The 19869-nt window shown below is 40.4% G+C and overlaps 1 protein-coding gene across 1 annotated transcript in view; it reads left to right on the top strand.

Annotated features, from left to right (window-relative positions):
• The window catches only part of ELOVL6 (ELOVL fatty acid elongase 6), a 162077-nt gene that overhangs the window by 129036 nt on the left and 13172 nt on the right, over positions 1-19869 (top strand). Inside the window, exon 4 of the mRNA XM_032145440.1 lies at positions 17825-17976. Within this exon, the coding sequence (XP_032001331.1) occupies positions 17825-17976 (152 nt within the window). The remainder of the gene's footprint in view (positions 1-17824; positions 17977-19869) is intronic.

Below are 19869 nucleotides of genomic sequence, written 5' to 3'. Positions count from 1 at the left end.
GGAACAAAGCTGGATGGAGGATGACTTTGATGAGTTGAGAGAAGAAGGCTTCAGACGATCAAACTACTCTGAGCTACGAGAGGAAATTCAAAACAATAGCAAAGAAGTTAAAAACTTTGAAAAAATATTAGAAGAATAGATAACTAGAATAACCAATGGAGAGAAGGACTTAAAGGAGCTGATGGAGCTGAAAGCCAAGTTTCGAGAACTACGCGAAGATTGCAGAAGCCTCAGCAGCAGATGCGATCAACTGGAAGAAAGGGTATCACTGATGGAAGATGAAATGAATGAAATGAAGAGAGAAGGGAAGTTTAGAGAAAAAAGAATAAAAAGAAATGAACAAAGCCTCCAAGAAATTTGGGACTATGTGAAAAGACCAAACCTACGTCTGATTGGTGTACCTGAAAATGATGGGGAGAATGGAACCAAGTTGGAAAACACTCTGCAAGATATTATCCAGGAGAACTTCCCCAATCTAGCAAGGCAGGCCAGCATTCAGATTCAGGAAATACAGAGAACGCCACAAAGATACTCCTCGAGAAGGGCAACTCCAAGACACATAATTGACAGATTCACCAAAGTTGAAATGAAGGAAAAAATGTTAAGGGCAGCCAGAGAGAAAGGTCGGGTTACCCACAAAGGGAAGCCCATCAGACTAACAGCAGATCTCTTGGCAGAAACTTTACAAGCCAGAAGAGAGTGGGGGCCGATATTCAACATTCTTAAAGAAAAGAATTTTCAACCCAGAATTTGCTATCCCGCCAAACTAAGCTTCATAAGTGAAGGAGAAATAAAATACTTTACAGACAAGCAAACGCTGAGTGATTTTGTCACCACCAGGCCTGCCCTAAAAGAGCTCCTGAAGGAAGCACTAAACATGGAAAGGAACAACCGGTACCAGCCACTGCATAAACATGCCAAATTGTAAAGACCATCGAGGCTAGGAAGAAACAATAGCAACTAACGAGCAAAATAACCAACTAACATCATAATGACAGGATCAGATTCACACATAACAATATTAACCTTAAATGTAAATGGGCTAAATGCTCCAATCAAAAGACACAGACTGGCAAACTAGATAAGGAGTCAGGACCCATCAGTGTGCTGTATTCAGGAAACCCATCTCACGTGCAGAGACACACATAGACTCAAAATAAAGGGATGGAGGAAGATCTATCAAGCAAATGGAAAACAAAAAAAGTCAGGGGTTGCAATCCTAGTCTCTGATAAAATAGACTTTAAACCAACAAAGATCATAAGAGACAAAGAAGGCCATTACATAATGGTAAAGGGATCAATTCAACAAGAAGAGCTAACTATCCTAAATATATATGCACCCAACACAGGAGCACCCAGATTCATAAAGCAAGTCCTCAGTGACCTACAAAGGGACTTAAACTCCCACACAATAATAATGGGAGATTTTAACACCCCACTGTCAGTATTAGACAGATCAACGAGACAGAAAGTTAACAAGGATATCCAGGAATTGAACTCAGCTCTACATAAAGTGGACCTAATAGACATCTACAGAACTCTCCACCCCAAGTCAACAGAATATACATTTTTTTCAGCACCACACCACACCTATTCCAAAATTGACCACATAGTTGGAAGTAAAGCTCTCCTCAGCAAATGTAAAAGAACAGAAATTATAACAAACTGTCTCTCAGACCACAGTGCAATCAAACTAGAACTCAGGATTAAGAAACTCACTCAAAACCGCTCAACTACATGGAAACTGAACAACCTGCTCCTGAATGACTATTGGGTACATAATGAAATGAAGGCAGAAATAAAGATGTTCTTTGAAACCAACGAGAACAAAGACACAACATACCAGAATCTCTGGGACACATTCAAAGCAGTGTGTAGAGGGAAATTTATAGCACTAAATGCCCACAAGAGAAAGCAGGAAAGATCCAAAATTGACACCCCAACATCACAATTAAAAGAACTAGAAAAGCAAGAGCAAACGCATTCAAAAGCTAGCAGAAGGCTAGAAATAACTAAAATCAGAGCAGAACTGAAGGAAATAGAGACACAAAAAACCCTTCAAAAAATTAATGAATCCAGGAGCTGGTTTTTTGAAAAGATCAACAAAATTGATGGACCGCTAGCAAGACTAATAAAGAAGAAAAGAGAAGAATCAAACAGATGCAATAAAAAACGAAAAAGGGGATATCACCACCCATCCCACAGAAATACAATCTACCATCAGAGAATACTACAAACACCTCTATGCAAATAAACTAGAAAATCTAGAAGAAATGGATAAATTCCTCGACAAATACACCCTCCCAAGACTAAACCAGGAAGAAGTTGAATCTCTGAATAGACCAATAACAGGTTCTGAAATTGTGGCAATAATCAATAGCTTACCAACCAAAAAGAGTCCAGGACCTGATGGATTCACAGCTGAATTCTACCAGAGGTACAAGGAGGAACTGGTACCATTCCTTCTGAAACTATTCCAATCGATAGAAAAAGAGGGAATCCTCCCTAACACATTTTATGAAGCCAGCATCATCCTGATACCAAAACCTGGCAGAGACATAACCAAAAAAGAGAATTTCAGACCAATATCCTTGATGAACATTGATGCAAAAATCCTCAATAAAATACTGGCAAACCGAATCCAGCAGCACATCAAAAAGCTTATCCACCATGATCAAGTGGGCTTCATCCCTGGGATGCAAGGCTGGTTCAACATATGCAAATCAATAAATGTAATCCAGCATATAAACAGAACCAAAGACAAAAACCACATGATTATCTCAATAGATGCAGAAAAGGCCTTTGACAAAATTCAACAACCATTCATGCTAAAAACTCTCAATAAATTAGGTATTGATGGGACGTATCTCAAAATAATAAGAGCTATCTACGACAAACCCACAGCCAATATCATACTGAATGGGCAAAAACTGGAAGCATTCCCTCTGAAAACTGGCACAAGACAGGGATGCCCTCTCTCACCGCTGCTATTCAACATAGTGCTGGAAGTTCTGGCCAGAGCAATCAGGCAGGAGAAGGAAATAAAGGGTATTCAATTAGGAAAAGAGGAATTAAAATTGTCCTTGTTTGCAGATGACATGATTGTATATCTAGAAAACCCCATTGTCTCAGCCCAAAATCTCCTTAAGCTGATTAGCAACTTCAGCAAAGTCTCAGGATACAAAATTAATGTACAAAAATCACAAGCATTCTTGTACACCAATAACAGACAAACAGAGAGCCAAATCATGAGTGAACTCCCATTCACAATTGCTTCAAAGAGAATAAAATACCTAGGAATCCAACTTACAAGGGATGTGAAGGACCTCTTCAAGGAGAACTACAAACCACTGCTCAATGAAATAAAAGAGGATACAAACAAATGGAAGAACATTCCATGCTCATGGGTTGGAAGAATCAATATCGTGAAAATGGCCATACTGCCCAAGGTCATTTATAGATTCAATGCCATCCCCATCAAGCTACCAATGACTTTCTTCACAGAATTGGAAAAAGCTACTTTAAAGTTCATATGGAACCAAAAAAGAGCCCGCATCGCCAAGTCAATCCTAAGCCAAAAGAACAAAGCTGGAGGCATCACGCTACCTGACTTTAAACTATACTACAAGGCTACAGTAACCAAAACAGCATGGTACTGGTACCACAACAGAGACATAGACCAATGTAACAGAACAGAGCCCTCAGAAATGATGCCGCATAGCTACAACTGTCTGATCTTTGACAAACCTGACAAAAACAAGAAATGGGGAAAGGATTCCCTATTTAATAAATGGTGCTGGGAAAACTGGCTAGCCATATGTAGAAAGCTGCAACTGGATCCCTTCCTTACACCTTATACAAAAATTAATTCAAGATGGATTAAAGACTTATATGTTAGACCTAAAACCATTAAAATCCTACAAGAAAACCTAGGCAATACCATTCAGGACATAGGCATGGGCAAGGACTTCATGTCTAAAACACCAAAAGCAATGGCAACAAAAGCCAAAATCGACAAATGGGATCTCATTAAACTAAAGAGCTTCTGCACAGCAAAAGAAACTATCATCAGAGTGAACAGGCAACCTACAGAATGGGAGAAAATTTTTGCAACCTACTCATCTGACAAAGGGCTAATATCCAGAATCTACAATGAACTCAAACAAATTTACAAGAAAAAAACAAACAACCCCATCAAAAAGTGGGCAGAGGACATGAACAGACACTTCTCAAAAGAAGACATTTATGCAGCCAAAAAACACATGAAGAAATGCTCATCATCACTGGCCATCAGAGAAATGCAAATCAAAACCACAGTGAGATACCATCTCACACCAGTTAGAATGGCCATCATTAAAAAATCAGGAAACAACAGGTGCTGGAGAGGATGTGGAGAAATAGGAACACTTTTACACTGTTGGTGGGACTGTAAACTAGTTCAACCATTGTGGAAGTCAGTGTGGCGATTCCTCAGGGATCTCGAACTAGAAATACCATTTGACCCAGCCATCCCATTACTGGGTATATACCCAAAGGATTATAAATCATGCTGCTATAAAGACACATGCACACGTATGTTTATTGCGGCACTATTCACAATAGCAAAGAGTTGGAACCAACCCAAATGTCCAACAACAATAGACTGGATTAAGAAAATGTGGCACATATACACCATGGAATACTATGCAGCCATAAAAAATGATGAGTTCGTGTCCTTTATAGGGACATGGATGAAACTGGAAAACATCATTCTCAGTAAACTATCGCAAGGACAAAAAACCAAACACCGCATGTTCTCACTCATAGGTGGGAATTGAACAATGAGAACTCATGGACAGAGGAAGGGGAACATCACACTCTGGGGACTGTTGTGGGGGGAGGGGGGAGGGACAGCATTAGGAGATACATGTAATGCTAAATGACGAGTTAATGGGTGCAGGAAATCAACATGGCACATGGATACATATGTAACAAACCTGCACATTGTGCACATGTACCCTAAAACCCTGAAGTATAATATAATAAAAATAAATAAATAAATAAATAAATAAATAAATAAATAAATAAATAAATAAATTGGGGCCAGGACTTCTTGTTGCCTTATTTTACAGGACTCTGGAAGGCTTTGATTAGGGCTTTGAAGTACAATAGGGTGACAATTTTCAGGCTTCCTTTGAGGAACAGGAAGTTCCTGAAATGGAGTTGAGAGGACCCCAAAGAAGGCCATTTGGAGATTCTCAAATGTCTGAGTAACCATGCCAGCATCTTGGAGACTTTAAGAGATGCTGAACTGGCCACAGGTCAGAGATAAAAGTGCTGCCAGGGTTTTTCACTGGGATCTCTCTCAAAGGAGCAGATGAACTCAGCAACGTAGTCACTGCCAGCTCTTGCTAGTGTGGCACATTTGGAGGGTGGCCCATCTAGGCACCATGTATAAGACCTTGCAACTAAAGAGCCTACTATTGAGTTTCACCTGGAAGATAAATTCCCATGATTTCTAGAAATACCAGTACAACGGATTTTTTTTGAGATGGAGTCTTTCTCTGTCACCAGGCTGGAGTACAGTGGTGCGATCTTGGCTCACTGCAACCTCTGACTCCCTGGTTCAAGCTATTCTCCTGCCTCGGCCTCCCAAGTACCCGGGATTACAGGCACACACCACCATGCCCAGCTAATTTTTGTATTTTTAGTAGAGACAGGGTTTCGCCATGTTGGCCAGGATGGTCTCGATCTCCTGACCTCATGATCCACTTGCCTCGGCCTCTCAAAGTGCTGGGATTACAGGTGTGAGCCACCACACCCAGCCAAAGGATTTTTACAGGTGCCACTTAATTTTTTTATTTAAAACTGGCAGACTCAGTGTTCTGAGAGTGTGCTGGTCAGCTGCTAGGAGTTCGGTGCTCCAGCAAGTTGATGGCTGTCAGTCAACAGGCTTCAGCTGATATCTGTCTCACTGATCTCACGCTGGTGGATTGATTTCATATGTGAACTACTGTATTTCTCATGCAAAGGATCCAAGTGAGGAGGAGGCTGGCTCCGCCCTTCTCATGTTATGAAGTTATCTGCCAAAGAGTTCACCAGATATTGCAGGACCTGAAATCTTTTGGAAAATCCTCCTGAAACTTCCGTGGAGGTCTGTATATCCCTGTCTTTAAAATATATTTATCAATGAAAGATGTGATTTAGAAAGGAGTATCTTTTCATACCATCTCTTTTCAGTGGTGGTATTTGAGCAATCTTTTAAAACACAAAACCCCTTGCTCCACTGCTCTGGAGTGGTGCTTAGACGCCTGGCATCCTTCTGAGCAGGCAGTGGATCTCGGCCAAGTTCCCGGAGACAGCAGTGGAGGAAACTGTGGAGGGAAGGCTGGGTGGGAGAGGGGGAGCCAGCCGCAGGAGGAATCCCCCCTGCCGGTTCTGAAACTGAAGCTTTGTCCCCCTGCCTGAAAAGAAGGTGATTTGCCCTCACTGTAGTGGCATATTGTGACCAGACACTTCACGGTTCATGCTTTCAAATGACCTAAGTTCCAGAGCATACACATACTTGCTCCAATAAAAATAACTAAACATGGAAAGAAAAAAACTAAGCTCTTCTCAGTGAGGAGTAAGGTATAGCACAGGGCCTATCACCTGAGTGCTTATAAGTATGTGTGAAATGACTTAATTACATTTACCTTCTTTGGTGTGCTTTGTGCTAATAATAATTCAGTTACTGTGGACAACTATGAACATCTTGGGAAAAAAGAACAATGTGATCTTTAAAGGACTGTAAAGGTCAAATGGATCTTTAGGTTAATGAACCCAAAGGAAGGAACTGGGCATATGGAAGAGCCGGAGCTTATGACTGCTACCTCCCTTCCTTGCAGTTCACAGTTTAGAGCTGGAATCAGAAGGAGTATTTCCAGTCCCCTTGCTTTAAGGATGTGGTAAATACTGAGGGTCAAAATGACTTTTTTCCCTCCCTGGTTTTTAGTTAGTTGGGTTGGGGAAGATTCTATACAGATAATGTTATGTATCATGGTTCAAGTGCTCTCCCAGTGAAATTTGCATTAATTATCTTTATTAGTCCCTTCTTACATTGCTATAAAGAGCTACCTGGGGCTGATTAATTTATAAAGAAAAGAGGTTTGATTGACTCACAGTTCCACAGGCTGTACAGGAAGCATGGCTGGGGAGGCCTCAGGAAACTTAAAATCATGGCGGAGGCGACTGGGGAAGCAAGCATATCTTACTGGCCGGAGAAGGAGGAAGAGAGCCAAGGGTGAGGTGCTACACACTTTAAACAACCAGATCTTGTGAGGACTCACTCACTATCACGAGAGCAGCAAGGGGGAAGTCCACCCCTCCAATCACCTCCCAGCAGGCCCCTCCTCCAACACTGGGGATTACAGTTCAACATGAGATTTTTCCCCCAGGAAAAAAGTTTGGTTTCCTCATGAGGCCGTGAAACCTAGCTAGGACTGTGAGATGGAGTTAATGGATTATCGTGGCACTGGAATTGTCACTGTCCTAATAATTTGATAATGCCCTGAAAGAGATTAATAGTTTTCTCAAAGGAACAAAGTTTTCTGTAGAAACAAGACGACTAACCACTTTTGTGATCCTGGTGAGTTTTTTGGCTTCAACATTAATCTTTACTGTGAATACATTTATTCCAGTTTCTTTTTGGTTCTTATAAGCATCATTTTAATTTTCTGCTCTGCTTAATTGAGGTCACTATTGGTAGAACTTTGTTCTTTGTTCCTATTAGAAAAGTCCAGAAACCAGCACACTGTTCTTCCCATTTGTAGTTGAAATCAGTGTTCATTTGGCATGGCCGAGCCTCCACAGGAATGCATTGTGGCATCCCTTCCGTAGTTGAGTGAAGAAGAAAAGGCAAGGGAAGAAAGCATACCCACCAGTAATTAATGCTTTAGAATTTAGTACACCTCTTCAGGTTTAAAATTCCAGGAGAAGGGTTCTCATCTAGGACACCAGGGAGGTACAGAAAGGCACCGTTCTTTATCAGCTGCCTGAGCAGTGTCATCCCCAGGCTCGTGGAGTGGGGTTGTAGAGGGAGAACAGGCCAGAAGGCATCTTGCAGGGTGGGGTCTCCAAGGTGTCCCTAATCCAGAGCTGGGGAGCTAGGACCCACAGGGGCTCCCAAGTCCAAGATTCTGAGCCAGTTGTTATGAGATGACTCCTAGGTGTTGGAATTGCCTTAGTGCTTTCAGGTGATTGTCATTTCCAGCCAGGCAGAGAAACACTATCCTAAATGAAAGCCCGGTGAGTTTTCAGGATCAGCTGTCAGGTAAAAGGCACTGAGCTGTAGACAGAAGATTCTGCTACTTTAGTAACTGTGAGACCTTGGGCCAGTCCTCTGCCCTCTCTGTGCCTGTTTATCTATAAAACAGGGATAATGGTGCCCTATGAGGTGTAGTGAGAATCAAATTCCATAATCTAGGGGCTCAATCAAGTTCTGTAAATGTGAAATACCATGGCAGCATCCAGCGCAGTGCTTGCACAGAGTCAAGTACTGGTCAGCCAGCATTGAAGCTTGCATTGTTTAGCCTGGGAGTTGGGCTGGAGCAAGCAGTAACTGCCTTTCTCTCTGGCCTTGATGGGGTCAAGGCTATTAGTAGTGCCAAGGAGATGAAGTCTTTACATCTCAAAGAAAAAAAAAAAATAGTAGCTCAAGTAACATAATCCTGCTTGTTTTACAAAATAGTGTGTGATATCTTCATCGGAATCTCAAAATGTTATAAATTCTATAGCCAGGTGTTCTGTTTCTTTTGGGAAATGCTAGTTGACATCCATTACGGTACCAATTGCCCCCATTATTATTATTATTATTATCATCATCGTTATTATTATTATTATTTGGAGACAGAGTCTTGCTCTGTCACCCAGGCTGGAGTGCAGTGGCACAATCTTGGCTCTCTGCAACCTCTGCCTCCCAGTTCCAGCCTCAGCCTCCTGATTAGCTGGGACTACAGGCGCTGCCATCACGCCCAGCTAATTTTTGTGTTTTTAGTAGAGACAGGTTTTGCCATGTTAGCCAAGCCGGTCTCAAACTCCTGAGCTCAGGCAATCCTCCTGCCTGGGCCTTCCAAAGTGTTGGGATTACAGGCGTGAGCCACGGACATTACTTATAATCTCTCCACCCCTCCTCACTCCTCACTCTGCCAGGCGGTTTTTATCAGGTTAGTTTCTAAAACTTGGCCCCCACATTTCTTTGCTGGGCCAGGTAACTGGAGCAAGTGTGCTCTTTTCCAGTTGCACACTCCAGATGCAAGGATAGTGTTGAGCAGTATCCAACATGTCAGACCTCTGAAAAGCAAGGGACTTATTATCTAAGAAACGTTCAGACCCTTAAAGCTTTCTTTTTTATGTTTAAAAAGCTTAGGTTTACAAGTTAAGGGAATAAGCAGGTACTTCCAAAAGTGAATCAAAGCCAACCGATCCTATCAAACATTTAATCAGAACATCTATTTGCGATGAAGTTTTATGACTTATCAGGGGAATTGGTGGTTAGTTGAGACAGCAGCCACAGAGTGCACTCTCATCTTATGTTTATCAGGGGATCATACTGTCCACGAAGATAGCTTCTCTGTGCTCCAAGACTTTCCTCACATACTGTTTCTTCCATTGATGTCTTCAGCACAGACAGGCTTGGCACTGCAACATGTAGCATTTTCTCAGTCTAGAAGTTCAAGATTATCATCATATGATACTATTAGTCATTTTTAGATACCATTTTAGATACAGAATGCTGTGAAAGTTACTTCATGCCTCAAGGCCTAAATGTTATTTCTCCAAAAAGGCCTTATCTCTGTCCTCTGTCTTCCTTATCCTACTCTAAATTAAGTTCAGCTTTTATATCTAATACTTTTCTTTCTTATGTATTTTAGTTTTAATTTATTTATTACTGTCCTTTTTTCATAGTTGACTGTCTGGTTCCCCACTAGACTAAAAGCTCCAGCTAGCATGTCAGATCTCAGAGGAGATCTCTGTGAAAGGCGTTAATGTCTAAGTAACATTCAGACTTTTAAAGTATCATTTTTTTAAATTAAAAAAACCCAAGGATTATTTGACGCCAGATATCAACTTAAAATATGTGAAAGACATAAATATTAGAAATGAGGATTTAAAGTTGGTTTTCTAATAGCTTCTGAAAGAAAGTGATATGTTGATTAATGAAATTCTAATACAGTAATAATCACATAGATGCATAACCTTTAAAAAATGTACACAAATTCGATCGTACCATAGGTACTGTCCGCTCCTTACGTTTTTCACTTAATCGTGCGTCTTGGTGTTCTTTCATGTCAGCACCTGATGCAGAGATCGTTGGTACATTTCATGGCTGTATTATGTTCATTGTAATTTATTTACCGATTTTCATGTCAGAGGACATTTCTTGGCACTTCTCCTTTCTGCTACTGTGTGAAGAAGGACATGTTTGCTTCTTCTTCCACCATGATTGTAAGTCTCCTGAGGCCTCCCCAGCCCTGTGGAACTGTGAGTCAATTAAAACTCTTTCCTTTATAAATTACCCAGTCTCAGGCAGTTTTTTATGGCAGTGTGAGAACGAACTAATGCATGTTCCAACAGTGGGTGACCCACAAGGTGTTGGGGAGATTTTCAAATTTTCTAATGGAGGTATCTAAGATTTCAAGCAAGATAAATGACTCAAACCTAGAAATGATCACAGAGTAATCAAAGGTAAAGTGAAGTTATACACTCTGAATTGTTAAGTAGTAGAGGAAGAAAAGTATCAGAAAAATTACAACCTATGCCCCCATTTAACTGCTTAGATATTTATTAGACAAAAAAAGAAAATCTACACTTTGGCTTATTATATTATTGAAAAATATGTTTGTAGCTAAGGCTAACCACTAGACCAATTAAAGTAGACATTGTCTATTAAAGATGCCTGTTCTCAGTGAGAACACATGGACTCAGGGAGGGGAACATCACACACTGTGGCCTGTCAGGGGGTCGGGGGCAAGGGGAGGGAGAGCATTAGGACAAATACCTAATGTGTGCAGGGCTTAAAACCTGGATGACGGGTTGATGGGGGCAGCAAACCACCATGGCACAGGTATACCTATGTAGCAAACCTGCACGTTCTGCACATGTATCCCAGAACTTAAATAAAATAAAAATAAAGATGCTTGTTCTCAAGTGTGGAAAGGGTTTAGAGTTTGGGGTGCATGTTGTTTATAGAGACATGATATTGACATGGATATGCCATAATTCTGTATCACAGGCTCTGTAATCCTATATCATCCCCAAATCCAGAGGCATTACAGTGGATTTGAGATTAATTTGTTTTAACCTGTTCTGGCATCACTGGATATTTTTCCTACTCTGGAAACTGTCAGAGTCTAAGACCAACAGCAGTTCAGGTTTTGTTATCAGGAAAATCAGTGACCTCTCCTATGTTAATAAAGAGTTGCTACTGTTGGATCACCTGTTGCTGTGTTTTGACAACTCCTTTCCCATTCCTACCCCCCTTTGATTGTAGGATAGAAGTATGATTTTCATTGCCTAATACTGGAAAGTAATTGTACCTTTGGTTATTGAGTTAGTAGGGTGGAGATTTGTTGGTGGTTGGCATTTCAGAATAAAAGATCCTTGAGAAACTATGGTTTGATTCCAAAAAAACTTACATTTAAGATGAAGATCAATAAGGGAACAATGTAAAATTGTTTTTTTTTTTTAAATCAACTATTGACGTTCATGTGAAAATAAAGTATTGATGATTTATACCCAAGGCTCTTTTTTCCCCCCAGGGCAGAATTCTGGAATTCTTAACATTACTGAGCTATTCCATTTTGACTTCCAGATGGAAATAAAAGTGGAAGGTTAAAATATGGAGTTATTCAGTCTTTTTGCAAGTAGGTAAATGGTCAGACGTCATGGTCAAAGCCTAGAAAGTGTTGTTGTTGTTGCTGTTGTTGTTGTTTTGAGAAAGGGTCTCACTCTGTCACTCAGGCTGGAGTGCAGTGGCGCAATTATGGCTTATTGCAGGTTCGACATCCTGGACTCAAGCAATCCTTTCACCTCAGCCTCTCGAATAGCTGAGACTACAGGTGTGCACCACTTTGCCCAGCTAATTTTCACATTTGTAGAAATGGGGTTTTACCATATTGCCCAGGCTGGCTTCGAACTCTTGGGCTCAAGCGAGCCACCCACCTCAACCTTCCAAAGTGCTAGGATTACAGCCATAAGCCGTTGTGCCCAGCCCTGCCCAAAGCCTGGTTTTAAAGAAGATTAGCTATATCTCTTACACATCTTTAAAAAGGACCCCAATACATACACCTATACAAGAAAAAATAAATAAAACCTGAAAACAAGAACTTGCTTTCTAAACTTTTATTCTAAAAATTCCAACATCTGTTTATGTAAATATCCAAAGGAAACTCCCAACCATATACACATACATACTCTTCAGCTCTTCAGTGCCACTAATTCTTTCTATTGTTTTTGTTATACATATATATTTGTTTATTTTCATGTTTGTTGTCTCCTGCAATAGGCTGTAGAAACTCCCCCTCTCCAACCTCCCTCATGAGGACTGTAATATCTGGCACTTGGTGGGTGTTAAGGATGTGTTGATTTAATACATGAAACAGTCTTTTCTCCCCCAGTCCTAATGCCAGTTTGTCATCCAAGGGCTGATTAGAGATTAGTGTTACATGTCAATGTCATGCTAGAAACTCACTAAGAAAGCCTCACAAGCTAGTACCATTGTGATTGCATCAATTGTGGCCAGGCACCTATTTAAAGTAGATTTTTAAACATTATCAATCTAGGCCAGGTGCAGTAGCTCACGTCTATAATCCCAGCACTTTGGGAGGCTGTGGCAGGAGGGTTGCTTGAGCCCAGGAGTTCAAGACCAGCCTGGGCAAGATGATGAGACCCCATTTTCATTTAAAAAAAAAAAAAATCTAATATGTGCTTGTTTAAAAATAGTTAAATAGGCACAGTGGCTCATGCCTATAATCCTAGCTACTTGGGAAGCTGAGGCAGGAGGATCACTTGAGGCCAAAGCTGTAGTGAGCTGTGATTACGCCACTGCACTCCAGCCTGTGCAATGGAACAAGATCTTATCACTTAAAAAAATTAAAAATAGTCAAATAATGCAGAAATGTACACAGTACAAAATAGAAGGTGGTACCCTCCCCCACCCACAAAGTATTAGAGTTAATGGTATAATGGCTATTCTTGGCCCCTTCTGACATCCCATGGCAAATAGCTAGCGATCAGGAAACAGGCTCCTTGTGGATTAGGAACCCAGTGCAGGAGTTTCAGAAGAAAGCACCTTAGCTAATCAGGACGGTGATCCCCACCTCCTCATCTCCTTGCTGCATTGTGTCTGATGTTGCAGAGGGAGCAGAAACATATACTGCTCCCTCCACAGAGCTCTCTGCAATTCCATTGATTCATTTGGCTTTGACAAAAATGATATGTATGGGATATTTCTTTTTCTTTCTTTTTTTCTTTTTTGAGACAGAGTTTCACTCTTGTTGCCCAGGCTGGAGTGCAATGGCGCGATCTCAGCTCACTGCAACCTCCACTTCCCAGGTTCAAGCAATTCTCCTGCCTCAGCCTCCCAAGTAGCAGAGATTGCAAGCATGTGCCACCGTGCCTGGCTAATTTTTGTATTTTTAGTAGAGACAGGGTTTCACCATGTTCGCTGGGCTGGTTTCGAACTCCTGACCTCAGGTGATCCACCCTCCTCGGCATCCCAAAGTGCTGCGATTACAGGCATGAGCCACCGTGCCCAGCCTATATGGTATATTTCTTTTTCTTTTCTTTTCTTTTCTTTTTTTTTTAAAGTATGACCATAGAGCTGGGAAAAGGCATGTGACACAGTAATCATCTGCCTTCATTCAACACAGTGGTCCAGACCCTCAGCCTGTTTGAGGCTCTAGATTTAGAATAATCTATATCATCTGAAGGAAAGATACATTTCACTTGAAACAGAAGCTTTTCTATACCAACAGCCTCTCCTTCAAGCCTTTCTATGGAAAGTGCTCATTTCACATCCTGTTGTAAACTTGCTAGTTGTCACTTGTGGAAAGTTGGTGCCTGATTACCTTTTGTGGAGATGAGAGTCAGGATCAGGAACTAGGGGACTGAGCCCACCAGGTGTGGACTGCCTAGGTTGTCCCCCTTGGGGACTCTGGCCAGCTTCGACAGCTCCAAAAGAGCAACCCCACTGGAGGAGATGTCCCTCCTTGGGGTCACCACACCAGGAGCAGGCCTCCGGAAACCTGAGAAGTACTTCGAGAATGACAGCCATCCTCGGCTCCTAGAGACTCCCTTGTCCAAGAAAAAAATGTATATAAATAAAAATTCTCATAGCAATAGGAATAATGTGAACAATCAATGTGGCAAATTGAATTAGCTGTAAATCAGTTTCCTTAACTTTGAATTAGGGTTAATTAACCTTAACCTCTCTTACCTGACAAGATAAGATCAGAGAGGAAAGTGATTTTCAACATTGAGGGTTAGCCGAAGTAAATCAGCAATAATAATAATACAAATAGTAATAGAGTAAGAAGAGTAATATAATGAAAACTGTTTCATTGAGCACCTATACATCAGAGGCTTGATGCTAACTAAATACCTTACTTATATTGCTTTTAAAAATTCATAAGATGAATTTGCATGTTACACATTATTTTCATTTCAGAGGAAAAAATACTTCAGTAACTTGGCTAATTATAAAACTATTAGTAATAAGTGATTGGACTGTGATTGGAGCCTATTGTACAAAGGGTTTGATTTGCAACTCTAATCTATTGACAGTGGCATAGAGTGGCCGAGAACTTAAATGTGTGGTCCAGCGATGGCCAGAAAGACTGCTGAGATTGATTAGCAATGTCTGCTGTGAGCCTAAGTAAGGACTAGGGGTAGCAGAACAGCAGCATATTTGCCTGCTGCATCACGCTGCCTCTCAAGCTAATGTAACTTAGGGAGGAAGGAAAGTCTCTTCACCTTAAAGTGTGTTTTGGTAAAGTGTCACAATGTGACACTGTTGTGATAAAAACCACCTGGTTCCAAAGTGTGCAGAGGATGAAATGTGTAAGGGGTGGAGCTAGTGGCTCCCCACAAATAACAATTATCCCATTGGCTGGGCAGCCCCCACAGTGCTCCCCAGCAGTAGCGCTGTCACCTCCCAACAATGCGCCTTTGCCCACAGACACATGGGCCCAATGGCTGGCACTGACGGTTTCCCTGAAAAGTGCTACTGTCCTCTGTTCTGAGTCAGCCTTATTGTTCAGAGCTTAGGGAATGAGGCACATGTCCAGATATGGGACAATAATATGTGCTACACACTTGCTGTCAGCAATATTGTAGGTCACCATGATATCAAAAGCTTCAATTCTACAGTGCTCTGAAATGACCTCCCCATACCCTAGCCCTCAAACTTGTGAATACCTATTTGCCCCTAATTCAAATACCACTTCCTCTGAAGTCTTCTAGGACTACCACTCACTAGCCAGAGTTAGCTTAATGATTTTTTTTTCACTCCATCATCTAAAACCATGCCAATAAATATTTGACCATTGAAAGAATAAATGAACTTGTGTGAATACCTTAGAAACTGGGAAAAAATAACAATGATTTTTTGAGACCCAAAAGGATGAAAGGATAGTAACTATTTCAAAGATATATTCTTTGGATCTACTCTGATCATGTGTGAATCACATAGTCTAACAGCAAGTAGAGTAAGAGGAAGGGTTTTGGGCTATATCCCAGCACTTTTGGAGGCTGAGGCGGGTGGATCACAAGGTCAGGAGTTTGAGACCGGCCTGGCCAACATAGTGAAACCCCATCTCTACTAAAAACACAAAAAATTAGCCTGGCATGGTGGTGCATGCCTGTAGTCCCAGCTACTTGGGAGGCTGAGGCAGGAGAGTCACTTGAACCCGGGAGACGGAGGTTGCAGTGAGCTGAGATCATGCCACTGCACTCCAGCCTGTGCAACAGAGCAAGATTCTGTCTCAAAAAAAAAAAAAAAAAAAAGCCATCATTTGGTGAGGGAAAGACAGTACACACAAAAAAAATTCAGATAAGACAGAAAAATCTCCATTACTTGATGCTACTAATGAAATCAACCCTTCATCCCCAAATTAGGACAGATAATGGACTATAGAGACTTAGGTCATTCCACTGGGAGGAGACGTTTCCTTAAGAAAGTAAAAAGAAGCCAGTTTTGTTACGAACAGGGGAGAAATGCAAAGGTCTTGAGGCAGAAAACTGAAAGTGTCTGAAAGTGCTGGAGTGATTGACTCACAGTGAGCAAGAAGAGAATGGCAGGAGGTGAGAGTGGAGAATGGGGAGAGAGAGGCAGTGCAGAGAGGCCTTGTCGGTCCTGATAAAGGAGTTGAGGTTTTTATTTTAAGTGCAGAGAAAAACCATTGAAGTATTAAACAGGATCTATATCTGTAAAATGACAGTAATCCTCTGCAGGACAATTTCATATACTGGAAAGAGTAACACCATTTGATGGAGTCTTCATACGTTTAGGGAAGCTACTTACAAAGACCCAACTTAATAGAGAATTGCCAGGAATTAAACTTCATTATTTTTGATTCTGTACAAAGTTGACCTTTAGTTCTGGTTGGCAGATGCATGCTTTCTGGACAGGTTAGCCTAGTGGAATGATTTATTCTAGAGCAACTGTAAGATATTTTAAATAAAAAACAGTGCCTCTGAGGAGAAAAGAAGGCTCCATTTCCCAATTCAACAGTTGTTCATTCATTGATCTCTCAACTGACTTCTAGAGTAAGATGCTGCCCTTTTGGGCAGAAAAGGCTAGGCAGGCCCATCTTCCCCACATGGTCAGCCAGCTCTCCTTTCAGTCCCAGGCATGGTTCACACACTCTGGGACACACATTTAAGGGGCTCACTTCGTAATAGCGGCTGCTTTTTCCCATTACCAAGTGCTTTCCCATGGCAGTTTGTGTTTCTTGAGCCTAATGTGTTCCAGAACTTCCTGTTTCCTTACCAGTTCCTTGATTTAAAAAAAATTGTTTATTTTTTCTTCACTTTTTCAACAATCTCACTTTTTCAACAATCTTTATTGAGCACCTGTGCCTATGTGGAGATAAACACATCGCGGGGCATTGAAGAGCAGTGTTGGGGTGGTATTAGCACAACACTGGTGCTAGGGAGCTCAGGGAGTGAGCACTTATCTCTGCCTGAATGGGCTTCCTGGAGGAGGTGACAGAGCTAAGCTTTTGAAGCAGTCTCATTCTGACATCTCTGAGAAAGATGGATCAGACAGTAGAAAGCGATTTGGAGACTGTTGGAGAAATCCAAGGAGGGCCCAAAAAGCCTGGGCTGGTAAGGCGAGTCCAGAGGTAGAGGAAAAGTTTGCCTAAAGAGATAAACAGGTTTTCAGGAAATAGAGCCAGTGGAACTTGGAGAATGATTGGGCACAGGGCAAAATTGAGGTAATTCCAAGAGTTTGCAGCCACACCCACCTGCTCTCCAAGGAATAGTTCCCAAGCTGAAACTCAGAAGTCGCCAGCATTCTTCATGAGATCCTGCTCTGAATCTATTACCCTTTTTCATGACCTCTTTTTGGAACATTGATGAAGAGGAAGTAGTATCATATATGGATGGTTTCAGAATAAAGCGCTTGAGTCATTGTATTAGCTCTTGTTTACAGAACATTTTAAGATGCTTTCAAGGAAACACAAATAATTATGATTCTTATGCCTATTTCCTGCCAGTGGCCAACCAGTCTTCTAAGTATGGTTAATGTGAGAAGTGAAACTATTTTCCTAAATGCTGTTTCTTTTCTCTTTTCATTATGAAGTATATTCGGTGCTCTTCGAACTGGTGCTTATATGGTGTACATTTTGATGACCAAAGGCCTGAAGCAGTCAGTTTGTGACCAGGGTTTTTACAATGGACCTGTCAGCAAATTCTGGGCTTATGCATTTGTGCTAAGCAAAGCACCCGAACTAGGTGAGTATCTTCTTCCATTTCCTCTCCCTCTCTTTGTAGCAACGTATCCACGATATTTATTTAGTGAGCAAAGAAACATTTTGAAGGTCCTATTTTGTTGGTTGCAGGAAAGTTACAATGAATGAATTTGAGTTCCTGCCTGACTTCTACTTTTTATTGTTCGCTCCCTCTTTCCTTTTAAATAATTTTACATTGTGCATATTAAGAGTAGACAGTTTATACTGAACATGCTGATTTTCGAGCTTTACTAAAAATATACCTCCAGGGACTTATAAAATGTACACAGCCCCCTTTAAAAGTCCCACTGAGCTGAGCTAATATTAAAATATGGGGGAAAAAAAGAGCAACACAGCTATTTCCAAGTCCTGTATCTGAGCATACTTTCATCTGTAGAGTTAGGATTCAGATTAGAAATTAAGCTTTTCATTTGGGGACCCTCATGTTGTCATTAACAAATGCTGAGGGTTGGTCTCTGGTGGTGTTTGATTTTAATCATCAAGACTGGCCTTAGGGAAGGGGAATGTAATTTACCTTCTAGAAATTAATAGAAAATACAGGCTGTATTTGTAGATTTCTTTTTTTTTTCAGCATTCAGTAAAATATATATTTTGAATCTGTGATAAAATGAGCTAGAATTAGGAATGGAAAATACATGAAGGCTAAATTGAGAAGTGAAAACATAAGTAAGTTTCAAAACTGAATCCAAATAAACCATGCCACTTTAAAAAAGAATAATATACCGTCCAGATAAGCTTTGGAACAGAAAAAAAAGGCTTATTTTGAAGAATAATGAAAAAGAACAGCACTGAAAAAGATGTCAAATATTACCAATTATTAGCTATATAGTTCATTAGATAAAAAATAAAACATGCACAAACACAAAACCTGTCCCAAACTATCCAAATAAAAAATAAAAGAAAATTATTGTTATGCATTCACAAAAAGTAAAAAATCAATAATGCCTGATTTATATGCTTTCTATGCAAGAAATATATTGAAATCTACGTGAGACAAGTTATACTTCAGATAAACACACCAAGCAATTTTTATAACCCACATCGTAATTTTAGTTTTTTGTTTTGTTTGATTTTGTTTTTCTTTTATCAGTGAACTTCTAAATACACAAATAGACATGTGATAACAGTTTAAGTTTATCCATGGAAATGGATGAATAATGAGAAATAATCACACAGGATACTAGCTGTTGGACCTTTTAAAAAGTTGTAGTTAGAATCAGTATGAACTTACATATTAAAAATGCTAATTTCAGAATTAGGAATATTTCTGCATTGAGAAAGTAGGAAAAAATGGATTTGACTTAATGTTCAGGGAAAATTCTAAATCAATATACTGTTGTAAAATTTGAAAAGCAAAGGTATGAAAATACATCATCTCAATTAGACATTAACCTAGCCTCTTTGGGAAATATCAAAATTAGTTTCTTCTTTACTTACTATTTAATTCACTGAGTTCATCTTTAAATTGATCATAACTCTATTATAAGTTTAAGTTTTTTTTTACTTTTATTTATTTATTTTTGTTTTTTTAAATTATTATTATTATACTTTAAGTTTTAGGGTACGTGTGCACAATGTGCAGGTTTGTTACATATGTATCCATGTGCCATGTTGGTGTGCTGCACCCATTAACTCATCATTTAGCATTAGGTATATCTCCTAATGCTGTCCCTCCCCCCTCCCCCCACCCCACAACAGTCCCCGGAGTGTGATGTTCCCCTTCCTGTGTCCATGAGTTCTCATTGTTCAATTCCCACCTATGAGTGAGAACATGCGGTGTTTGGTTTTTTGTCCTTGCGATAGTTTACTGAGAATGATGGTTTCCAGTTTCATCCATGTCCCTACAAAGGACATGAACTCCTCATTTTTTATGGCT

The sequence above is a fragment of the Hylobates moloch genome, unplaced genomic scaffold (assembly GCF_009828535.3).
Source record: "Hylobates moloch isolate HMO894 unplaced genomic scaffold, HMol_V3 SCAFFOLD_3, whole genome shotgun sequence".
Taxonomy (NCBI): domain Eukaryota; kingdom Metazoa; phylum Chordata; class Mammalia; order Primates; family Hylobatidae; genus Hylobates; species Hylobates moloch.
This window is presented reverse-complemented; position numbering and strand designations above follow the sequence as displayed.